The 21,915-nt window shown below is 44.4% G+C and overlaps 1 protein-coding gene and 1 pseudogene across 1 annotated transcript; both read left to right on the forward strand.

Annotated features, from left to right (window-relative positions):
* The first annotated feature begins 5,612 nt into the window (after nt 1-5,612).
* Nucleotides 5,613-7,815, forward strand: LOC123057105 (piriformospora indica-insensitive protein 2-like; annotated as a pseudogene).
* A 445-nt stretch (nt 7,816-8,260) lies between these two features.
* LOC123063026 (protein NRT1/ PTR FAMILY 2.12) lies at nt 8,261-15,892 on the forward strand. The gene is made up of 4 exons (XM_044486742.1): nt 8,261-8,462; nt 12,587-12,804; nt 13,555-14,135; nt 14,759-15,892. Exons 1-4 carry the CDS (start codon nt 8,336-8,338, stop codon nt 15,654-15,656), a joined length of 1,824 nt encoding a protein of 607 aa, XP_044342677.1. The 5' UTR covers nt 8,261-8,335; the 3' UTR covers nt 15,657-15,892.
* The last annotated feature ends 6,023 nt before the right edge of the window (nt 15,893-21,915 follow it).

The following is a 21,915-nucleotide window of genomic DNA, read 5'->3' on the forward strand; positions in this document are numbered from 1 at the left end:
CCCGACCAAAGCCGAGATCGCTCGATTCAATAGCTCTGGTGATTTATATTCTCTCCATGGTGCTTTGGTCGCTGCTCCTCCAACATCTATGGTGGCCTCTGTTGATCTGTGGCACCAACGTCTCGGCCATCCCAACAAAAATGTGTTATCCACATTTCTTAGTGAATTTTCAATACCTTGTAATAGAGACTCTCATAATTCTTCTATGTGCCAGTCATGTCAATTAGGCAAACATGTTCGCCTTCCCTTTTGTTCCTCTCAATCCTTTAGTACTTTTCCTTTTGAATTACTTCATTGTGATCTCTGGACATCACCCATAGAAAGTGTATCTGGTTTTAAGTATTATCTCGTGATTCTTGATGATTTTACTCATTATGTTTGGACTTTTCCTTTACGCAACAAATCCGACGTTGATAATATATTCCTTAACTTTCAGCATTATGTCTTCGTCCACTTTTTCCTCCCTATAAGATTCATCCAATGTGATAATGGTCGTGAATTTGACAACTTTAAAAGTCGAAATTTCTTTCTACAATATGGAATTCTCTTGCGCTTCTCCTGTCCTTATACCTTCCCTCAAATTGGCAAAGCCGAGCGTTCTCTTTGTACTCTTAATGACATCATTCGCACTCTACTTGTTCAATCTTCTATGCCTCCAAAGTTCTGGGTTGAGACTCTCCACACGACCACATATTAACTCAATATTCATCCATCCAAAGTTAACCCACAAACTACTCCTTACTTCTCTTTATTTCTCTCACATTCAAATTACTCCGACGTTCGCGTCTTCGGTTGTCTTAGTTTCCCAAACTCCTACTCCACTTCTCCTAACAAACTTTCCCCACGCTCTACCCCGTGTGTCCATCTAGGTTTTTCTGACGAGCACAAGGGTTATCGTTGTCTAGATCTTGTTAGTGGTTGTGTTCACATGTCTCGTCATGTAACATTCGCTGAAAACATTTTTGCCTTTTCCGAGCGTCAACAATTAGATTACAACTCACCCATGTCGTCCACTAGTCCCTCTCGTCGCAATCATGTTCCCTTCTTCACTCGCCAACCTATCCAGCGAAACCAGCCGAATCCTCTACCGTGGTAGTGGATCCTGCCGCGACCACTTCTGTCATCACATCTGTTCCGGCGAAAACCCATTACACTCTATCGCGGCAGACATCCTGCCACCGTAGTCTTCACTACCATCTCCCGCGTCCGCTTCCTCCGCTGCACCGAACGCGTCCACCACATCTTCCCCCACCCGCCTGCTCATGCTATTCCCATTCCAGCTCCGACTAAGAATCATACCATGCGCACACGTGCCAAGTACGGGTTTCGTTTACCTGCAAAAGATCGTCTCAATCTTCATGCATCTCTATCTCCTTTCTCTCTACCTAAATCTTACAAACCAGCTCTCCTAGATCCTAATTGGGCCACAGCTATGAAAGATGAATATGATGCCTTTCTGCAGAATAACACGTGGCAGTTAGTTCCTCGTCCTTCCAATACAAACATCGTTTCGGGCAAATGGGTTTTTCGCCATAAATTTAATTCTGATGGGAGTCTTACACGTTATAACGATCGATGGGCATGTCGTGGTTACTCTCATCAACACGGCATCGATTATGATGAGACTTTCTCTCTAGTTGTCAAGCCCAGCACTATTGGCACTGTCCTTAGCATCGCCGTCTCTTCTTCCTGGCCAATTCATCAACTAGATGTCAAAAATGCTTTTCTTCATGGCTCTCTTCAAGAAATAGTATATTGTCAATAACCTCTTGGCTTCGAACATTCCTCCTATCCTAATCATGTTTGTCTTCTTCAAAAATCTCTTTGTAGTCTTAAACAAGCACCACGTGCCTGGTTCCAACGCTTTTCTACTTATGCTCAAACCATCGGTTTTACCCCTTCTCGTTCTGACACTTCACTCTTCACCTTTCATGACAACAAACAACACTGCTTGCTGATACGTCTCCAACGTATCTATAATTTTTTATTGTTCCATGCTATTATATTATCAACCTTGGATGTTTTATATGCATTTATATGCTATTTTATATGATTTTTAGGACTAACCTATTAACCTAGAGCCCAGTGCTAGTTTCTGTTTCTTCCTTGTTTTAGAGTATCGCAGAAAAGGAAAGTCAAACGGAGTCCAATTGACCTGAAACTTTACAGAACTTATTTTTGGAAGGAAAGCAACCCGGGAGACTTGGAGTCCACGTAAGGGAAGCAACGAGGAAGCCACGAGGCAGGGGGAGCGCGCCCACCCCCTGGGCGCGCCCTCCACCCTCGTGGGCCCCTCGTGGCTCCCCTGACGTACTTCTTCCTCCTATATATATCTCCATATACCCTAAAACGATCGGGAGCACAATATATCGGGAGTTCCGCTGCCAGAAGCCTCTGTAGCCACCGAAAACCAATCTAGACCCGTTCCGGCACCCTGCCGGAGGGGTAATCCTTCTCCGGTGTCCATCTTCATCATCCCGGTGCTCTTCATGACGAGGAGGGAGTAGTTCTCCCTCGGGGCTGAGGGTATGTACCAGTAGCTATGTGTTTGATCTCTCTCTCTCTCTCGTGTTCTTGAGGTGATACGATCTTGATGTATCATGAGCTTTGCTATTATATTTGGATCCTATGATGTTTTCTCCCCCCTCTACTCTCTTGTAATGAATTGAGTTTCCCCTTTGGAGTTATTTTATCGGATCGAGTATTTAAAGATTTGAGAACACTTGATGTATGTCTTGTTGTGCGTATCTGTGGTGACAATGGGATATCACGTGATTCACTTGATGTATGTTTTGGTGATCAACTTGCGGGTTCCGCCCATGAACCTATGCATAGGGGTTGGCACACGTTTTCGTCGTGATTCTCCGGTAGAAACTTTGGGGCACTCTTTGAAGTTCTCTGTGTTGGTTGAATAGATGAATCTGAGATTGTGTGATGCATATCGTATAATCGTACCCATGGATACTTGAGGTGACATTGGATTATCTAGGTGACATTAGGGTTTTGGTTGATTTGTGTCTTAAGGTGTTATTCTAGTATAAACTCTAGGGCTGTTTGTGACACCTATAGGAATAACCCAATGGATTGATTGGAAAGAATAATTTTGAGGTGGTTTCATACCCTACCATAATCTCTTCGTTTGTTCTTCGCTATTAGTGACTTTGGAGTGACTCTTTGTTGCATGTTGAGGGATAGTTATGTGATCCAATTATGTTATTATTGTTGAGAGGACTTGCACTAGTGAAAGTATGAACCCTAGGCCTTGTTTCCTAGCATCGCAATACCGTTTGTGCTTACTTTTACCATTAGTTATCTTGCTGTTTTTATAATTTCAGATTACAAATACCTTTATCTACCATCTATATTGCACTTGTATCACCATCTCTTCGCCGAACTAGTGCACCTATACAATTTACCATTGTATTGGGTGTGTTGGGGACACAAGAGACTCTTTGTTATTTGGTTGCGGGGTTGCTTGAGAGAGACCATCTTCATCCTACGCCTCCTACGGATTGATAAACCTTAGGTCATCCACTTGAGGGAAATTTGCTATTGTCCTACAAACCTCTGCACTTGGAGGCCGAACAACGTATACAAGAAGAAGGTTGTGTAGTAGACATCACTTACCTTCTTTTATATGTTAATGATATTATCCTCACAGTTTCCTTACAACAATTTTCAGATCATATTACCTCTCTTCTTCGCCACGATTTCTCTATGACAGATTTAGGTCTTCTTCACCACTTCTTAGATAGTTGTTATCCATGACTCCTCTGGTCTTTTCTTGTCTCAACGTCAGTACACTCTGGATCTTCTTTCTTGTGCTGGTATGCTTGATTGTCAAACTTCCCGTGCCCCTGTTGATACAGATTCCAAACTCTCTGCCGACGATGATCCTTTCTCTGATCCTTCTCTTTATCGTAGTCTTACCAGTGCATTTCAGTATCTCACTCTCACTCTCCTGAAATTTCTTTTGTTGTCCAACAAGCTTATTTATACATGCATGATCCTCGTATTCCACACTACAATCATGTCAAAGGTATTCTTCGGTATCTCAAAGGCACACTAGACTTAGGTCTTCATATCAACAAATCCTCTCCCACCTCCTTGATAGCTTACTCTGATGCAGACTGGGCTGGTTGTCTAGATACTCGTAGGTCCACATCCGGATTTTGTATTTTTCTTGGTAACAATTTGGTTTCTTGGTCTTCAAAAAGGCATGTTACGGTCCCCCGTTCGTCTGCTGAAGCTGAGTACCGCGTTGTGGCTCATGCGGTTGCTGATACGGTTTGGTTGCGCCAGTTGCTGTCGGAGCTGCACCGTCCTATTGAGCAAGCTATCATTGTTTACTGTGATAATATTTCAGCTGTCTACATGTCAGGGAATCCGGTTCAACACCGTCGCACCAAGCATATTGAGATCGGCATTCATTTTGTTCGAGAGAAGGTGGCTCTCGGTCAAGTTCGCGTTCTCCACGTACCTACTTCTGCTCAGTTTGCTGATATCTTTACTAAAGGCCTGGCGACTACTCGTTTCAAGACATTGGTTTCAGTCTCAACATCGTCGAGCCTACCGTTGACACAACGGGGGATGTTAGAATACAACTTGTATTAGGATTATGACTCCTACTCGGTTTGTAATAAGGCTAGGTCAGGTGCGGCTTAGCTCTTATATATACTTCTTGTACCGATACAATATTGCATCAACAATTATTCAATACAATTCTACACTTGGCGTCCATCTCCCCACACGAAGTAGGCCTCCCCTAGAAGAAAGGAACCCCGCCACCCTTCGGTAGCGGGCCTGCCGCCACCGCGGCTTAGGCCGGCAGCAGCGGCGGAGGAGAGATCCGATGGGGAGTGTGTTGGCGGCGGCGCTAGAATTCATCCCTGACGTTGCATGGGGAGCAACTCGAGGGACGCTCGAACCGTTTTCTTGTTAGTCCATGGAAAACAAGAGTCGGAGAACCAACATATGATCCTGCATCATTGCGACAAACAACACTAATATCTCCCGTCTGATTGTTCTTGCTAGTAGCGGCCTCCACATTGATCTTGAAACTACCCAAAGGTGGAGGTACCCATGTCCTCGCCTGACCAGGGGCCTGCCGTCCCACTTGGGACGGGTGTACCGGCAGTGCAACCTCAAGTTCAGAAAGGTACGTGTTTATAAACTTGTGGCTCCTTCATGTATCACGAACCTGGTAAAAAAAGGCATTTCCAGATGCATGTTGGGCTGTAGGCCAGTTGTCTAGTAGCAATAGTTTTTGAGGTAATAGCACCACAGGTCCTCGAACTTCTCCAGGATGTGATGATTTGGTCCTCAAACTTGCAAAAGTAGATTATTTGGTACTGAAACTTGTCTCAGATGTGCACATTTGGTCCTGGGCCAATCAACAACAGCCATGTGGAACCAGCTGGGCCGAGCCGGTCTCCGCCGCACTTTTCGCATTTAGCCCCTTGCTGTTTATCGGAATTAACCCGTGGGACGCCTCATGTCGCCGGCAGCGCTACGAGCTTGGCCGGCACGGTGCCGGAGAGGCGGTTGTGGTCTAGCGCGAGGAACCGCAGCCTGGGCATCGCCGCCATGGACTCCGCCCAGGAGCAGAGGTTCTTGTTTGTTTTCTTGCGGAGAAGTACTATGATGAAATGTGCTCGCGGCGGCAGGCTGCTCCCTGTCCTCGCCGCGCTGTTCGTGGCGCTGCTTCTCCTCTCCGGCTCCACGGCGGAAGGGGAGGACGAGGAGGGCTCGCCGGGGCGCCGGAGGATCCGGAGGCGCCGATGGAGGCCAAGGAGAAGGCGGCCCTGTACGCCGCCATCGGGAGCTTCGTGGGCAAGGCGTGGAACGGCTCCGGCCTCTTCTCTGACCCCTGCAGCCAGACTCCCATCCAGGTTCGTCTCGCCCACCGCTAGCTCCTTCTCTTTACTCAGTGTCTTCGGTTCTTGATTCATTCATGGGAAGTGTTAAACTCTGAACAAATTGAGTACTGGTAAACACCAAAATTTGCTCTCATTTCATAGATTTATACCCAGTTTCTTTCCTGTTCTGCATTACAATGTCTTGAGATTCACCACAAATCGCTGCTCAAAAGGATGTTGTTTGCTTGCACCTCCAATTAAATGACTTATATCTAAAAATAATAATAATTTAAATGACTTATCTTGGGAACGTCCAAACAAATCGTCAAATTCTCAGCACTGCATCATCTTTTCAAATTCCCCTGTTTCACTTGTAGCAGCTCTCTTACCGTTTGATCCATTGTTCCTCCACTGTTTCTCCTTGGAGAATGCAGGATTTGCTAGACTACTTCACTGTTGGACGAGTGAGACGAAACCTTTGTTCCTCAACCTACCTACTGCCTCGCGATTCTTGCCTAATTTGGAGCCTTTTTTTACTGTCTCCCTTCCTCTCTTGTGCGCAACAATTTTCTTTCCCTGCGCATGATAAGAATCTGCGATTGCAGATATGCAATGTCAATGTTTTTTAAAACACATCCCATTTGGTCTTTCTTTTCTCATGTCCTCTTCCTCTTTTTTGGAGGGCGTCCTCTTGCTCTTTTGCTTTGCCCACAAAATCATTGGTACCAACTCAGTAGGAGTAGTACATTTTTTACTTCCACCGATTTAACACTGGTTTACCTTGGTCTGATTAGCACTTTCTGGCGATCATACACATAGTTAGTTAGTTTATAACCAGGTTTACATATGCTGTTCGCAATTATTTTCACTCTCAGTGGTACTGCTAGAATTACATTCTGATCCTCATGACAAGCCAAGAAAGTTGTACCTGAACAACAGAACATGTGACCCTTCCACCTCTGTTCCTAATATTTACCCCAGCCAATTATGTTTTACTATTCATTTGCATGATTTAAGTATGCATCTATGTAGAATGTAGTAGTACAATTTTACTGACTGATGATGACGATATTCGATTCAGTGAAATAATTGCTTCTTGGATCCAATTTTTTGGCTTTCCTGCAGGGGGTGTCATCGGTCCAGTGCTCGACAACTCGCTGCAGTGCGCCCCGGACGCCAGGTTCAGCCCCAAGTTGTTCGGCCTCCGGTGCCTCAAGAGCCTCACCTTCTACGCCTGCTTCCCGGCGGCCAACTCCACGGCCATCCCGGTGACAAACTGGGACAAGCTCTCCGGCACCCTCGAGACGCTCGAGTTCCACTCAAACCCGGGCCTGGCCGGCGCCATCCCGGCGTCCCTCGGCCGCCTGGCCAGCCTGCAGTCCCTGGTCCTCATCGACGACAACCTCACCGGCGCCACTGGAGCTTGGCGGGCTGGCGAAGCTGCGGCGGCTCGTGCTGTCCGGGAACGGGCTGTCGGGCCCCGTGTCGGCCACGCTCGGTAACCCCCGCCGCCTCGACGAGCTGCTGGCCATGGACATGAGCAAGAACTCTCTAACCGGGTCTCTGCCTCCGTCGCTAGGTGGGCTCAAGGGGCTGCTTAAGATGGACCTCGGCAATAACCGCCTCGACGGGCGCATCCCGCCGGAGCTCGCCGGCCTGGAGAGCCTCACGTTGCTCGACCTCCGGAACAACAACCTCACCGGCGGGCTGCCGGAGTTCGTGCTGGGCATGGCGGCCCTGCAGGACCTGCTGCTCTCGAGCAACCCGCTGCTGGGAGGAACCCTGATGCGGCACGAGAAGATGGCGAGCCTGGCCACGCTGGACCTGTTCAACGTCCCTCGCAGGCACCATCCCGGAGTCCATGGTGGCGATGCCCAGGTTGCGGTTCCTCTTGCTAGACCACAACCGCCTCTCCGGCACCGTGCCGGCCAAGCTCGTAGCGTTGCCGGCGACATGAGGCGTCCCACGGGTTAATTCATATAAACAGCAAGGGGCTAAATGCGAAAAGTGCGGCGCTGACCGGCTCGGCCCAGCTGGCTCCACATGGCTGTTGTTGATTGACCCAGGACCAAATGCGCACATCCGAGACAAGTTTCAGGACCAAATAATCCACTTTTGCAAGTTTGAGGACCAAACCGAACAAGTTCAAGGACCTGTAGTGCTATTACCTCATAGTTTTTTTACCGGCCGTTCGCCAGCTGATGTCAAAGATGACATCGTCCGCATGTTTAGCCGTATTCATGCGCGCATCCGGCCATCCCGGCAGGGGAGTGACGAGACAAATGACGAACCTGTTCGTCAGCTACTACGTGTAGCGTACGCGCGTGGACGGAGATCACTGAACCGCTGGTTTGATCACTGGCGAGGCTACGTGCGCGCGCTCCTCTTTATATACCTGCGCACGCACACGGCGAGGACGGCACCCTTAAAATTTGGGTATTTGCTCCCTTGTCCCCGCCGTTTTTCCTTCAGAAGACATGGCTGCTCCGGGCACTGCTGCGGAGGTGGAGGTGGATGTGGGAGGTGGGGCGCTGGAGAGGGGCGCCGGCGGCGGTGGCGACAGGAGGAAGCCGCAGGGGTGGAAGTGCATGCCCTTCATCTTAGGTACGTTTCACAAGTTCAGTTCTACTACTAGATTTCATTTCCATATCTCTCGATCTGCTCTGGTTTGTTTTTTCATTTCTACATGCTGTGCGTGCGTGCGTTTTATCTGGATCAAAGTTACAAGACTGTCAGATTTACAACTTAACATACATCTATGAGCGTAAATATGGTCAGTTTTGCTTGGGTTGAACCGTTGAAGGGACAGCAGGGGCTTTAGTCAGGTTTTACTTTCAGGTGTGTCCACCCTTGTATCACAAGTGGTCTGCCGGAAGTTAAGACTCAAGAGTACAACACCTAAAGTCAGGGCGAACACATAAAAAGTACTCCTTTTGTCCCATAATATAGAACGTTTTTGCAAGCTAACGTAGCTTGCGAAAATTTCTTATATTATGGGACGGAGGGAGTAGCTCCGTACGTCACGCTGACATTGTTCTTCACACGAGTAGACTCAAAATAAACCTATTCTTTATGCTCTACAAAGAAATGGGTTGAATGCTATGCGTTCATCCTCACATATTACCTCTTGAGCTCCGATTATCTATTGAGCTACCAGCAAAATTATTATCATAATCATCATCCATTCACAATCTTTTGGTTAGTTGATTCGTTTGATTTATTTTCTATGGTACTTTTGATTTGTACAGAGTTACAGGGTACAATGACACAAGTGCTAATTTTCAATAATAGTGCACAATAATTTAACAACCATAGCACCGCACGCCTATTTAGTTAGTATAGAGTAAGTGGTTGGTAAGATAATTTTATCTGAAGTCTTGCATGCAATTTAGATATGTCTAGAATGATTTTATCTTAGCCTTATCTTCAATAACTATGTATTTACTAAATATGTGGTGAGACATATTATACTAAGAGATCATCTTTTAAATAAGAGAAGACAAGCCCTTTCTTCTGATTTTTCTCTTCTCTATCTCAACATTTATTCTACATGGCACCCTTAAGATAGCACCGTTGTACATGCCCTTAGAAAGTCATCGTGTCAGTGTGTCAAACTATAATTAATATTACCATAGTAATTGTACTTGTCAGTGTCGGACTAGGGATTATTCGGTTTGGTTAGCTATTGTAAGTAGGCTTGCTTGTACATGAGCTTCATATGGACTTGGGTCTTGCTAGCTTTGGTGGTTCGTGTAGACTTAGGTACATAGCAGCAGGTCGTGGCTTCGTATATATTAGAGGCTAATGCGCGTTTCACTGCATCATTCTTCATTCATGAGATTAACCCTTTTGTTCTTTAATTGGCTATTATTATCTGTTGTTTCGTTTTTGGAGTGTAGTCTACGTTAGTTTGTGTTTTTTCCCGCAAATAAAGGGGTTTTAATTATGTCCTGGCAGTTTTTTTTCTTCATATATCTTGTTGGGTTGTTGATGCAAACAGTATTCGTTCTGGGAAGAGTGGAGATGTTAGATGCGTGGTTGGAGTCCTTACACCCATTTCGGCTTCGCTAGTGGTTGTGTGACCTACTTGAGAGTTCTTATTTCACATTGAAGCCATGTAAATGTTGTAACAATGCTCACATGGGCCGGCCATGAAGCTTCGGCTCGCTCGGCTCGAACTCCGTGCTCCACTTGCTAGTTTCAGGTTTTCCCTCCACTCATTCCACTGCTAGGTCAGAAAAACAGGCTACATATTTTTTATTTAAAAAAGTTCATTAAATCAAAAGGTTCACATATTTTAAAGAAATGGATTTCAAAATGTGTTTTGAACTAAAAAACATGAATTTAAAATATATAATGGATGTCAAATAATGTTGGCGAATTTGAGAAAGATCACATACTTTAAAACTATTCGTGAACTTTAAAATTATTCATAAATTGTAAAAATGTTTGTGAATTCCAAAAAATGTTCTTAGTTTCTAAAATGTTCAAGACTATAATAAATACTCATGAATTAACATGTGAAAATAAAATAAAATGAAACAATAAACAAAAACGTGAAAAAATAACAGGAAAAAATAAAAGAAAAATCATTAAAACATGTGAAAAACATAATAGGAAAGAAAAAAATGAAAATAATCAGGCAATACCTTCTCAAACTGACAGCCCCAGTGACACACACCCTTACACGTGGGGTTCATATCACCCCCATAGCCCCCTATGCACCAGATTGCTTCAAATCTAGGGAGTTTAGAGTATCTCCAGCCATTCGCCCCCCAGGGGCTTGAAATAGCGCCGTCTGGGGGCCAACATACGATAAAATGGGCATGGGGGCGACCCCCCCCCCCCAAGGTTGCCCCAGACACCGTTTTCAAAAAACCAAACTCGGCCAAACACGACACAAATTTGAAGGAAATTTAGGCGTTTCATTGATATTTGTACAAATTAAAAACATAATTTAAAAACAAACTAAAAACAACTACTACTACTACGCCGCCGCCGCCCACCCGCCGCCGCCGCCTTGAGCCTTCTATATGCCGAGGAGCCTGTAGAAGTTGGTGTAGTCGTCGTCGCCGCCTTCCTACACGCCGCCTCCGTCCTTGTTGCACCCCTGACCCGCATCGCCAATGCGTGGGGGGTTGGATGGCCCGGGCGCCTCGTCGTCACTGTCGTCAAGGATGACGTGCCGCCCTCGTCGCTGTCGTGGCGTCGGGCGGCGATCTCCTCGAGGGCGTGGCGCTGGCGCTCCATCTCCTGCCGGACATAGTCGTCCCGTGCCCATTTCAGGCTGGTCTGCTCGGCGGCGGCCATGGCTTCATGCTCCTTCTTTACGGGAGGAGCGCCGACTCGGTCTTCGGCTTGACGAGGCGGGAGGAGGAGACCGGAGAAGAATGAACGCCGCCCTCGTTGATGACGAGGGCACAGCTGCGCGTGCGCCGCCCGAGTGGCATCTCTCGTGGCTCCAGCTTGACGGGGAGGAGCGTCGGCAACCCAGAGGAGCGGGAGCCCGACGAGGACAAGGACGTCGTTTCCATGCGCCTCGGCGTCCAGGGACTGCCGCGGCGGCGAGAGAAGGAGGGGGCGCCGGGTACTCCAACCGCAGCGCATTGCTGACCTCAATGTGCTCGAGGACGGCGTCGAGCATGCGCCCGAGGACGCCCCACCATTGGCGCCACCCCTGGGAGTTGAGGGGGGCGCGAGGTTCAATGTCGTTTGTGGAAGCGGTTGAAGTACGCCGTCCATAGCGTGTGGCTGTCGGGGGCATACCTCGGCTGGTTCCGCGCGCTCTCCGGCAGCGACAATCTTATGCATGCGATCCTGGCGCGCCAGTCAGCACCAGAGGGCGGTGGTGGTACCGGGACTCCGTCGATGCTCATCCTCCATGAGCCCCACACCCGCATGTCCGATGGCGCCGGGTAGTCCGCCTCGTAGAGGAAGCGGGCCTCGTCCTCGTGCAGGTGGTGGCCGAAGCCGTTAGCCGCCGCTCCGTCGTCGGGGTAGCGCTCGGACATGGTCGTCGGCGGGGAGAGAGGGGAGAGGGGCATCGATGACGAGAGGGGCATCACTAGCGAGAGGAGAAGGGGTTGTGGCGAGGGAGTGTGTGGCCGCAGGCGAGGGAGGGTGACTTTTATAGTGATGGGTGGGCGACGAGCGGGCGACAGCCGTGTGTACGCATGGCGGGAGGGGACGGGATGTGCATCGGCGCCTTCACTGCGCCGCCCGTGAGGAACCAATGGAAGGTTGACCGGCGGCAGCCTTCGCATTGATTCCCCGCAGGAAAACGAGGTAATGTGGACGACGAACGCGCCTAGTCGCTGACTCAGCGGGTCCACCAGGCTTTCGCCCCAAAAATGTTTCCCACGGCGCTCCCGGGTGCCTCCTGGCGCGCTGGGTTCGGCCTGGGTCCCCCGGCGTCAAATTTGGCCCTAACTGACGAAAAGTGGGCTTCTGAGGACGTAAGTGGGCTGTTTTTTCACGCCGGCGATAAAAAAGGGCCTTGGGGGCCTGTTTGGGGGGAGTGGAGATGCTCTTAGTATCTTATAATTGATATATACATAAGGTTGCCTGGGTTTTGTACAGTGAGTTGAGACATTGAGAATAAAAGAACAAAGGGCAAGATATAAGCCCTTGGCAAAAGTTTTGTGCATGTGTATTTGTCTACTTTAATGTGATTGATCTTGAGGGCGACATCTACATAAATGAGTGTCTGACATTTTGTTCCTACGCAGCAATCGCTACATTTGAGAATGTCGGGTCACTTGGCATGGTAGCAAATTTGGCGCTCTATCTTGTGAAGCGCTTCAATTTTGGGCAGCTCACAGCAATAAACACTACCAACATTTTCTTCGGCACGCTGAACTTCACACCGTTGCTAGGTGCCTTCATCTCCGACGCCTACTTGGGAAGGTTCAGAACCCTTGCCTACGGGTCCTTCTTTAGCCTCCTGGTATGTATATGCCACGGTCAAAACTTTTTATCAGCCCTGTTTCACCTTCATGTATTAGCAAAAAGGAAGATAATTTTTTATTGGGACAATTGGCCTCCCGTTAATTTCCATTAAAGAAACCACTAGAAGTTTTACAAAACGTCAAAAATAAATAAAAGTAGAAAAAATTAGCCACCAAGGAACTATGTGCATGTGTTTGGGCATCCATCAAACACCCCTAGCTTCCTTAAAAGATTTACATAAAACATCGTAGGCCTCCTAGCCAGCCAGCTAGCCAGCAAAATCTTGCAGCAAGCCACTAGCAATAGAAAAACTCCAAAGAAAAAACATATGGGTCTGAAATTACTAATCATAGGAGCATTAAGCACTTTAGGTATCAAAGAATGACACCATGATTGAATCATTCCACATCCAATTTGAAGCAAATGCGAGATTAGTCATCATTGTCAAAATAAGTCTAACAAATGAATGGAATAACCAAAGTTGTTGATTGATTAATATGACAAATGGCATGTCCATAGAACATGAGTCAATGATGAACAATTTATCGGCTTATTACCACAACAAAACTTGGTGCATCAACACAGGAAATTTATTTACTTGGTTAGCTGTTCTAAGCAATTACTATCACAAACTAATTTTTTTTGAACAACTATACTAAATTTCCTACATGATATTCGCAAATCACATTAACTAATATTTTTACATTTCCCGTAGTCTAATTCACGAATTTATTTGGTGCTACAACAGGGAATGCTAGGATTGACTTTGTCTGCATCAGTTCCAGCTTTCAAACTAGCAGACTGCAATCAAACAGTTCAACTAGGTGAACATTGCAATAGTCCATCAACACTCCAGCTTAGTGTGCTATACCTATCTTTAGCATTTCTAATCATTGGCGGTGGAGCAATCCGACCATGCAGCTTACCCTTTGGAGTAGACCAATTCGACATGACTGATAGAAATAGTCAAAAAGGCCTAAATAGCTATTATAACTGGTACTATGGCACAACTAATATTGCCTTGGTGTTTTCTATGACTATTCTCGTCTACATTCAGGCTACCATCAGCTGGCCAATAGGATTTGGCATACCAACGTTCTTCATGTTGTTGTCAATTATCATTTTATTTATGGGTACTAGACTTTATGTCCATGTACCACCAGAGGGAAGCATCTACACTGGAATTGCCCAAGTTTTACTAGCATCATTTAAAAAGAGAAGACTCAAGCTTCCAAACTCGAATGATATAAGTCAGCAAGAGTTGTTGCTATTCAGCCCTCCCACGAGGGGCCATCGTATTTTCAGATTGCCACTTACTTCCCAGTTCAGGTAAACTAAAGAAGTAACCATAATGTTTATCAATAAAAAATAGCGAGAGTGGAAGTATCACAACACATCCACAAAAATAACATTTGATACCATCCCATTCAAAAAATTCCCATGTTATTCCGAAGGAAAAAAATGAATAATCAAATTTTGTTGTTAATTTTTCTCATTAACTTATTACCAAAATCTAACAAGTTCAAGGACCTGTACAACTAGGGGTTAGAATAATACTATGTATATCCTTTTGAGGGACTATATCCTACCTTAGTATAGTGTCTTGTACGCTCGACAACATCATCAAACAATTATTTACCAAGTCGCTTGCGAGAGTGTTTTTATAGGCTTAACATCCATGTAGAGTGCTCGCTCCCTAAAAAAATATAAGATCGTTCAGATCACTAGTCATCTACGCAATGAAATTTGTTTACAGATGGAGTACTTGCTAAAAGCATGTAGAATTCGGTATTGGTAAAAGTAAGCCATTTTGCTGCAAGTAAAGTGAGCAAAATTGCATTCTTATAATATAAATAGCGCGTTAGACATACAAAAACAAAATATCAATAATTTCAAATAATTATTTGCTAGATGCTAATGTATACCCACCATTTATTGTCATTTATTCTCAGGTTTCTTAACAAAGGTGCGATTTTAAGGGATGGTGATATAAATGACGATGGTTCCGCAAGAAATTCATGGGAGCTTTGTAGTATCCAACAGATAGAAGAAGTTAAATGTTTGATAAGAATTTTTCCTATTTGTATATCTGGCATCGTATGCTTCATCGCATTGGTTCAACAATACACCTCTGCAAGCTTTCAAGCATTAACAATGGACTGTCACCTTGGAACACATTTTGAAATCCCTGCAGGCTCTGTTATATCCATATCCTTTATCGCCCTAACTGCATTCCTGCCGATTTATGGCCGAATATTGGTACCTATAGCTAGAAGATTCACCGGAGTGGAAAGTGGAATTACAGTTCTTCAGAGACAAGGTATAGGATTGGTGATTTCTCCCATATCAATGGTGGTAGCAGGGCTTGTTGAACACAAAAGGAGAAACTCAGCATTGTCTAATGGAGGAAAATCACCTATGTCAGTCTTTTGGCTTGCCCCCCAATTGATTTTAATGGGTATTGCTGATGCCTTCAATGCAGTTGGACAATTAGAATTCTATAATAAGCAGTTTCCAGAGCAGATGCTAACCCTAGCAGGATCCCTCTTTTACGTTACTTTAGCTGGAGCAGGCTATTTGAGTACCGCTATGACAAACATCACAAACAAAGTGACTACGAGAGATGCCCACAGAGGCTGGATCGCAGACGATATTAATCTCGGCAAGCTTGACTATTACTTTTATTTAATTGCCCTCGTGGGAGTACTGAACCTTTTCTACTTCCTCATATGCTCCCACTACTATCAATACAAATCCATTTCACACTATGCTGAGGAACCCATCAAAATACAGACCAAGGAAGAGGCAGAAGCAGAGATGGACCCCAGTAGAGATGCACCTCACAAGTAAATATTGTACGGGATATTTATCCCGCACACAGTATATACTTTGGAAAAGTTTCATCAGGTCTTCATGTTTTACTACATGGCACATGACATTATTACCTTTTGAATGTGATGAAGAACAAGTGTGCCTTCTTTTAGTCAGGATGTATGACTGTTACCCAAGAAGTATCAACAAAGAGCTAAAACGTCTTCTGTATTTCAATTTGATGAAGTGCGAGTGTTTGGAACATAGTGAACCCAACAATTTTGTACAAAATTTTCTTTGTTCAGTAATAACTTAATCATGGTGAAGCTATTAAGTCTGTTATTTATCTGTAACAAGTACACACATAAGATACTTGTTAGTACATCTTCATGTATGGATGTTCTCAGAAAGAAAGAAAGAAAAACTTATGTATGGCTTGTTACTTGTTTTGAAAAGAGTATATGTTTGAAACAGTTCACTGAAGTTTCACCCTATATGCCCCTACGGATTGAACTCGCCTGCAAATTATAATAAAAGGCTTTTATAACTTGCTAGTTTACTTCACTGGAGGCTTGGTCCACACATAGTTGATTTGTTTCATCTAACTGTTTTAGGCCCTAGTCCGATTCTAAAATGATTTGTATGTAATATAAACATGTTTTTTTGTGAACTAATACTATATACCTAAATAGTCGACCATCGCTACTTGTTTTAGCTTAATATATGCACACATGTCACATTATCAAAGGCCCATCACCACATGTATGGAGAAAGTTTGTCATGATTAGTTGGTCCCCACTACTTATATGTATCTCAATATGCACACATCCCACCTCACCACACATGTCACTAGAATACATAATACTACTACTTATATTCTATAAATAGATTTCAATTATACAATATATAATATGTATTTTAGTTTTAGTTCATATATTATTAATGTAAATATTGCGTATGACCAAATCTCACCGAGATATATTGCAACCGATTCAGTAGCAACACAAGGAATCTATTACAGTGTAATCATGTTGAGGGTCTTTTGGGGAAATCTTATCCATCGCTCAATGCGTTAAATTGCCTCCATAAAGCTCGGTGTGCCAGCGCATCAAGTGTCCCTCATGGCTTCTCTAGCTACCTAGGACGTTTGGTTGGGAAAGGAAGTTTACGTAGGATACGTAACAAACTTACGTGAGTCTAGCAACGGATGAAAGAAATACCATACTCCCCTAACTCAATAACCATGACTCCAGACTCAAATAGGTCTAGTATTTTATTTCAACACATGACATTTCATCCGGGTTATAACTTATCCTCCTTCCCACCTTCGTTGACTGTGCCTCAGTGTTCACACAATGACAACATGTTTGAATGTTGTCAATCCTAAGACCTCTCTCTCTCTCTCTCTCTCTCTCTTGGCATATGATGATAAATTTGCATTTTTTTTCTATGAGGTTTTGGTGAGGCATGCTTGCGTGGTTATATATATTCTTTTCGTTTCTCATCCTGGTTTTGCCGAGGTGTTCATTTTCAATCCGGATCGGCATTGGTATGAAACAAAGAAGGATCATGCAGTATTGATGAAGGTTGCACTCTAAATAGCATTTTTAAAATGGTTAATAGGTAAAATAACAACATATTCATATTTATTATACATATTTTTCTAATCAAATTCTATATATAACATGTTAAATTTAAAGTTAGGATTTAGAAGATATGAATATTAAAAAAACATTTGATGTGTATTGCGGGTTGATTAACTCAAATATCAAGGGGATTTCTGCAAACATGAAAATCTGACTTAAAAATGGCATGGGGTTGAGTAACAGAAATACCATGGAATTTTCTGGAAAAGCGAAAATCATACTTGAAAGTGGTTGACTACTAGAAACTTGAGGGAGTTTTATGCAAAATAGCGTGACGGACCAAGAATACCTATTTCCTTTATTAGTAGGTAATAGATCATTGGAAAAAATGTAGTTGTCCCGGTAACCTATATCATCACGAACATAACTAAGAACTAGCTGGGCTTCATTCTAAAAGAAAAAACCTAGCTGAGCTTCTTTTTGACAATCCTCTCTTCTCACGGCTCAACGAGACCGTGTTTTGTACCGCGGCGACTATTTCTCGCTTTATGTGAGAGTCCCTTCTGACTCGCTGAAGATCTTTCCACTACGATGAAGTTATCAGGCCAGCCCAATTTTTTTTTTCGTTCGCGATCGCTTGTTGCGCTTCGTTCGCTAGACTGGTTTTCCATCGAGTTCCTTTGCTAGCTGAGCTTCCTTTGCTGGTTCTGCTAGTTTTTTTTTCATTTTTTTTGTTTTCTCATTAGTTCTCCGGTTTTCCTTTTAAAAAAAAAAATTATCTTCATTTCTTTTTGATTTTTTTCTTTTCTTTGTTTTCACCAGTTTTCTTTCGCTTCTTCTCACAAAAAAGTGTGCGTAAGAGGACTCGAACTCGCGCCGCAATAATGCAGGAATTGGTTAGCGAACCACTACGCCAATGATTGACAACAATGCAAACTATTTAAGAACTAGCGTAGCCACGCTATTTATTAATTATTACACAGCAGCACTTAGATTTTTTTTAAAATTTAAAGTTGATTTTTTATGAAAAAAAGTTCATCAATTTTATAAAAATGTGCACAAATTTTTCAAAAAAAATACGAATTTGAAAAAACGTTCATTGATTTTGAAAAAAGTTCATTGAATTTGAAAAATTGTCGCATTTGAAAAATGTTCACCAAATTTGAAAAAAGTTCATTGAATTTGAAAAAAGTTCACCAAATCTGAATAAGGTTTATCAAATTTGAAAAAAGTTCATTGATTTTGAAAAAATATTCATCAAATTTCAAAATAAAAGTTCATCAAATTTGAAAAAAATTCATGAATTTTCTGAAAAATTCAGTGCATTTAACAAAAAAGGGGAAAAAAGAAAAATGCGTGAGAACTGAATAGTGGAATAAAAATGTGCGGAAACTTAACAGTGGGCGGGAAAAACCGAGGAAGGTAATAAGGGCATGCACAGTGATTGATAAGGCTATATTATCTTAAACCTTGCATGCAATTTAGAATAACAATAAAAATATATCTACAATGAATTATCTCTTTGCTTTATCTACAATAATTAGTTATTTCTAAAAACACACTCAGCCATATTGTGCTAGATCATCTCTTAAATAAAAGAAGACAAGCTTTTTTTACGAATTTTCTCTCCTCCATCTCAGCATTTATCTATGTGACACTCCTAAGGTATCATCAGTGTACATGTCCTAAATGGTAGACAAAAGCAAGAATGCACGAAGTCATCGGTCTAGCCTACTATTTAGTGTTGTTGTCTTGGAACATTCGGGTTTGGATCCTATCGCCCGCATCTTTTTTGGAGTAGTTTAAACAAAAGAAGAAGAAAAGTATATGGGCCGGCCTAGCTTGGATGGCTTTAGGCGCTTTGACGGGCGCATGAAGCGTTATAGGGGCGCCCGTTTTGTACAGGTAGCTTTTTTTTAGGAGCAACTAACAAAGGAGTACTTCTTCGGGAGCCACGTAAGGGTCACCTGGGGTGAGAGCGTGCCAAGTGACGCGTCACTTGTCGTGCTTTGGAGGCTCTCTTTTATTTTTATTTTTTTATTTTTCTGCACTCATTTTTGGCTTTTAAGATGGGTTTTTTTTCAGGTTTTTTCGGCCTCCCCGTTCTTTTTTTTTGCGCAAAAAACACATTTTCTAATTTTTTTTCTTTCGTGAGAGGCATAATCGTGCCTCTTAGAAACAAAAAAAACATTTTTTTTCTTTTGTGAGAGGTACAGTCTTGCCTCTCAGAAACCGAAAAAACACGTTTTCTTTTGTTTCCTTCTGCGAGAGGCACGGATTTACTTTCGCGAGATGCACAGTCGTGCCTCTTGGAAACAAAAAAATGTGTTTTCTTTTCTTTTCCCTTCTGCTAGAGGCACAGATTAGCTTCCAGATTTGCTTCTACGAGAGGCATAGTTGCGCGGATCCGGCTTGCCTGCTCCCTCCCCATGCTTTCATCCGTGCTCCACTCCATGCTACGGCCGTCTTTCTCTTTTTTCTTTCTAATCTAATCATCTCCCTCCTGATTTTAAAGGGTGGGGCCGGGCCTTATTTTGTTCCAATCAAATCATGTCACATATGCGGGAGCACGGATGGGAGCACACTGGGGGAACAGGCAAGTCTCGTCCTAGTTGTGCCTCTCGTAAACGAATTAATATAACTTTTTTTTCCTTCCACGAGAGGTACACATTTACTTCTCGTCGAGGCACGGATTTACTTCTGTGAGAGGCACGGTGGAAAGAATCCGACGGTGAAACCGATTCAAGATTTGGTCGCACGGTTTAAAGGTAAAACGTTTTGAATAAACGGACATATAAAAAAAACTCGCAGGTTGCGACAAGTGACGCACATGCAGTAACCACTTAACGCAACCTACCTGGGTGGGAGTGACATTTGTGTAGAGTGCTTCTTAATTAGTAATTTGGAGTTTTTTAGGCAATGTACAGTGTTCTTTCCCGCAAAAAAAATGTACAGCGTTTTCTTTTTTAGAAGAAGGCAATGTACAGGTACTACATGTAGGAAGATCGGTCTGGGCCTGTAAACTTCGGCCATCAGGGCATGGGCCTCAGGGAACTTATAGTCTGCATATGATTACATCCATGATTTCCGTCTAAAAATACAGCTATTCTAAAAATTCTCAAAAGAAAAGCTATTCTAAACAAATAATGACAGCCATTCTTTTTAAATTGACCCCCCCCTCTAAAGAATTAATATACTACTCCTTCCGTTCCGAATTACTTGTCGTGGTTTTAGTTCAAAACTAAAACCACGACAAGTAATTTGAAATGGAGGGAGTAGATTTTTATCTATCGAATTTCAGACATTTAGTAATTTCTTCATCATGGAAATGCATTTTGCTGATTATCGTATGCAACCGTCCGTCCGTATGTCGAGTCTGCCTGCTTGGAGGTGGCCGGTGAGGCTGTGAGAGCGATTAATTGCTTGATTTCTCCTTTGCAAAAAGGAAAAAAGAAAGGAGAACCTTGATTTGAATAATGAAATCCTGCATTCATATGGATGGGATCGGGTAAAAACCGGAACCAAGTTCCCTAAGAAAACTATCAAAGCACACGACATATCGAGGTGCTCGTTCTCCAAGACCAGGACCTGACATCGAACATTTCGGCTTGATCACGATGTCTTAGAGGCCGGAGACCATTTCCATACGTACCTTGCCAGTATAGTCTGCTTCCTTTTTGTTAGGGGATTAAAATTCTATGCTCATGAGTATATACTCTCTCCATTCACTTTTGTTAGTCGTGAAGCAAAATCTAGTAGACGCTCACTCGGGCGCGGCCAAAAAGCGTGTTTTCCATTTTTACCCCCGTGTCAGCCGAGACACGGTGGCATAGCACCGGCATCCCTCCCTCTCACTCGCTCGCATCGCCTGTGCCCTCTCTCGCCCATGCCGCCTCTCCCCGAGCTCCTTCCCCGGCCGCGTCGCTGGCACCCTCTCCCTCGCACGCGTCGCCAACGCTCTCTTCCTCTCGCATCTCCCTCTGCATCATTAGAAATGGGATCCCCCCACCCCCCTCTTGTTCTCCGATCAGCAGCGCCGATGCTTGATCTACGACAGGGACTACCAAGACAGCACGACGGAGCTGTTGTTGTCGGTTGTCTGGTGAGGATCTCGTCTCCTGCAGTCGTTGCTACCTGGCTGCCTTCGTCGTGCTCGTCGTCACCACCACCTCAACGCAAGACCCCCCTTCATTTCTCCCCCACACCACCTTTCCCTTCCACCCGATGCCCCATTTGGTAGTAAGGGGTCCCTCGGGGATCCCTGCCTTTTTCTCGGGTGGCTAACCCACGGGCTGAGTTGGCCCTGGGCAAGCAAACCACCCTATTTGGTTGCATGTGAGGGAGGAATATCCATGGCCTTTCCACGGCCCAACCCCGGGTAGATCTCCTTGTGTCGACAACTCGGGGAGAAAACACTCGACTCGTTCCTTCTCTCACTCGTGAGTCGTGATCCTCCAGCCTCCGCCTGCATGATGCTCCCACCCCTGCCCCCTTCCTCCCCTCTCGCCAGTCATCCAAACTGAGCCGGTGTTCTCCCCATGGTGGGAGGGGATGAGGGGATCCCCAATGTCCATGGAAATTACCCCGAGGTGGATTAGTGCCCTGGGAAACTTTACTCTTCCAACCAAATTAGGCCTGAATGAGTGCCTGACTGACACTCAAGCCGATTTGTTTCTCCACCACGTGGATCTCGCCAGGTCCGACTACGCCGT

The sequence above is a fragment of the Triticum aestivum genome, chromosome 3A (assembly GCF_018294505.1).
Source record: "Triticum aestivum cultivar Chinese Spring chromosome 3A, IWGSC CS RefSeq v2.1, whole genome shotgun sequence".
Taxonomy (NCBI): domain Eukaryota; kingdom Viridiplantae; phylum Streptophyta; class Magnoliopsida; order Poales; family Poaceae; genus Triticum; species Triticum aestivum.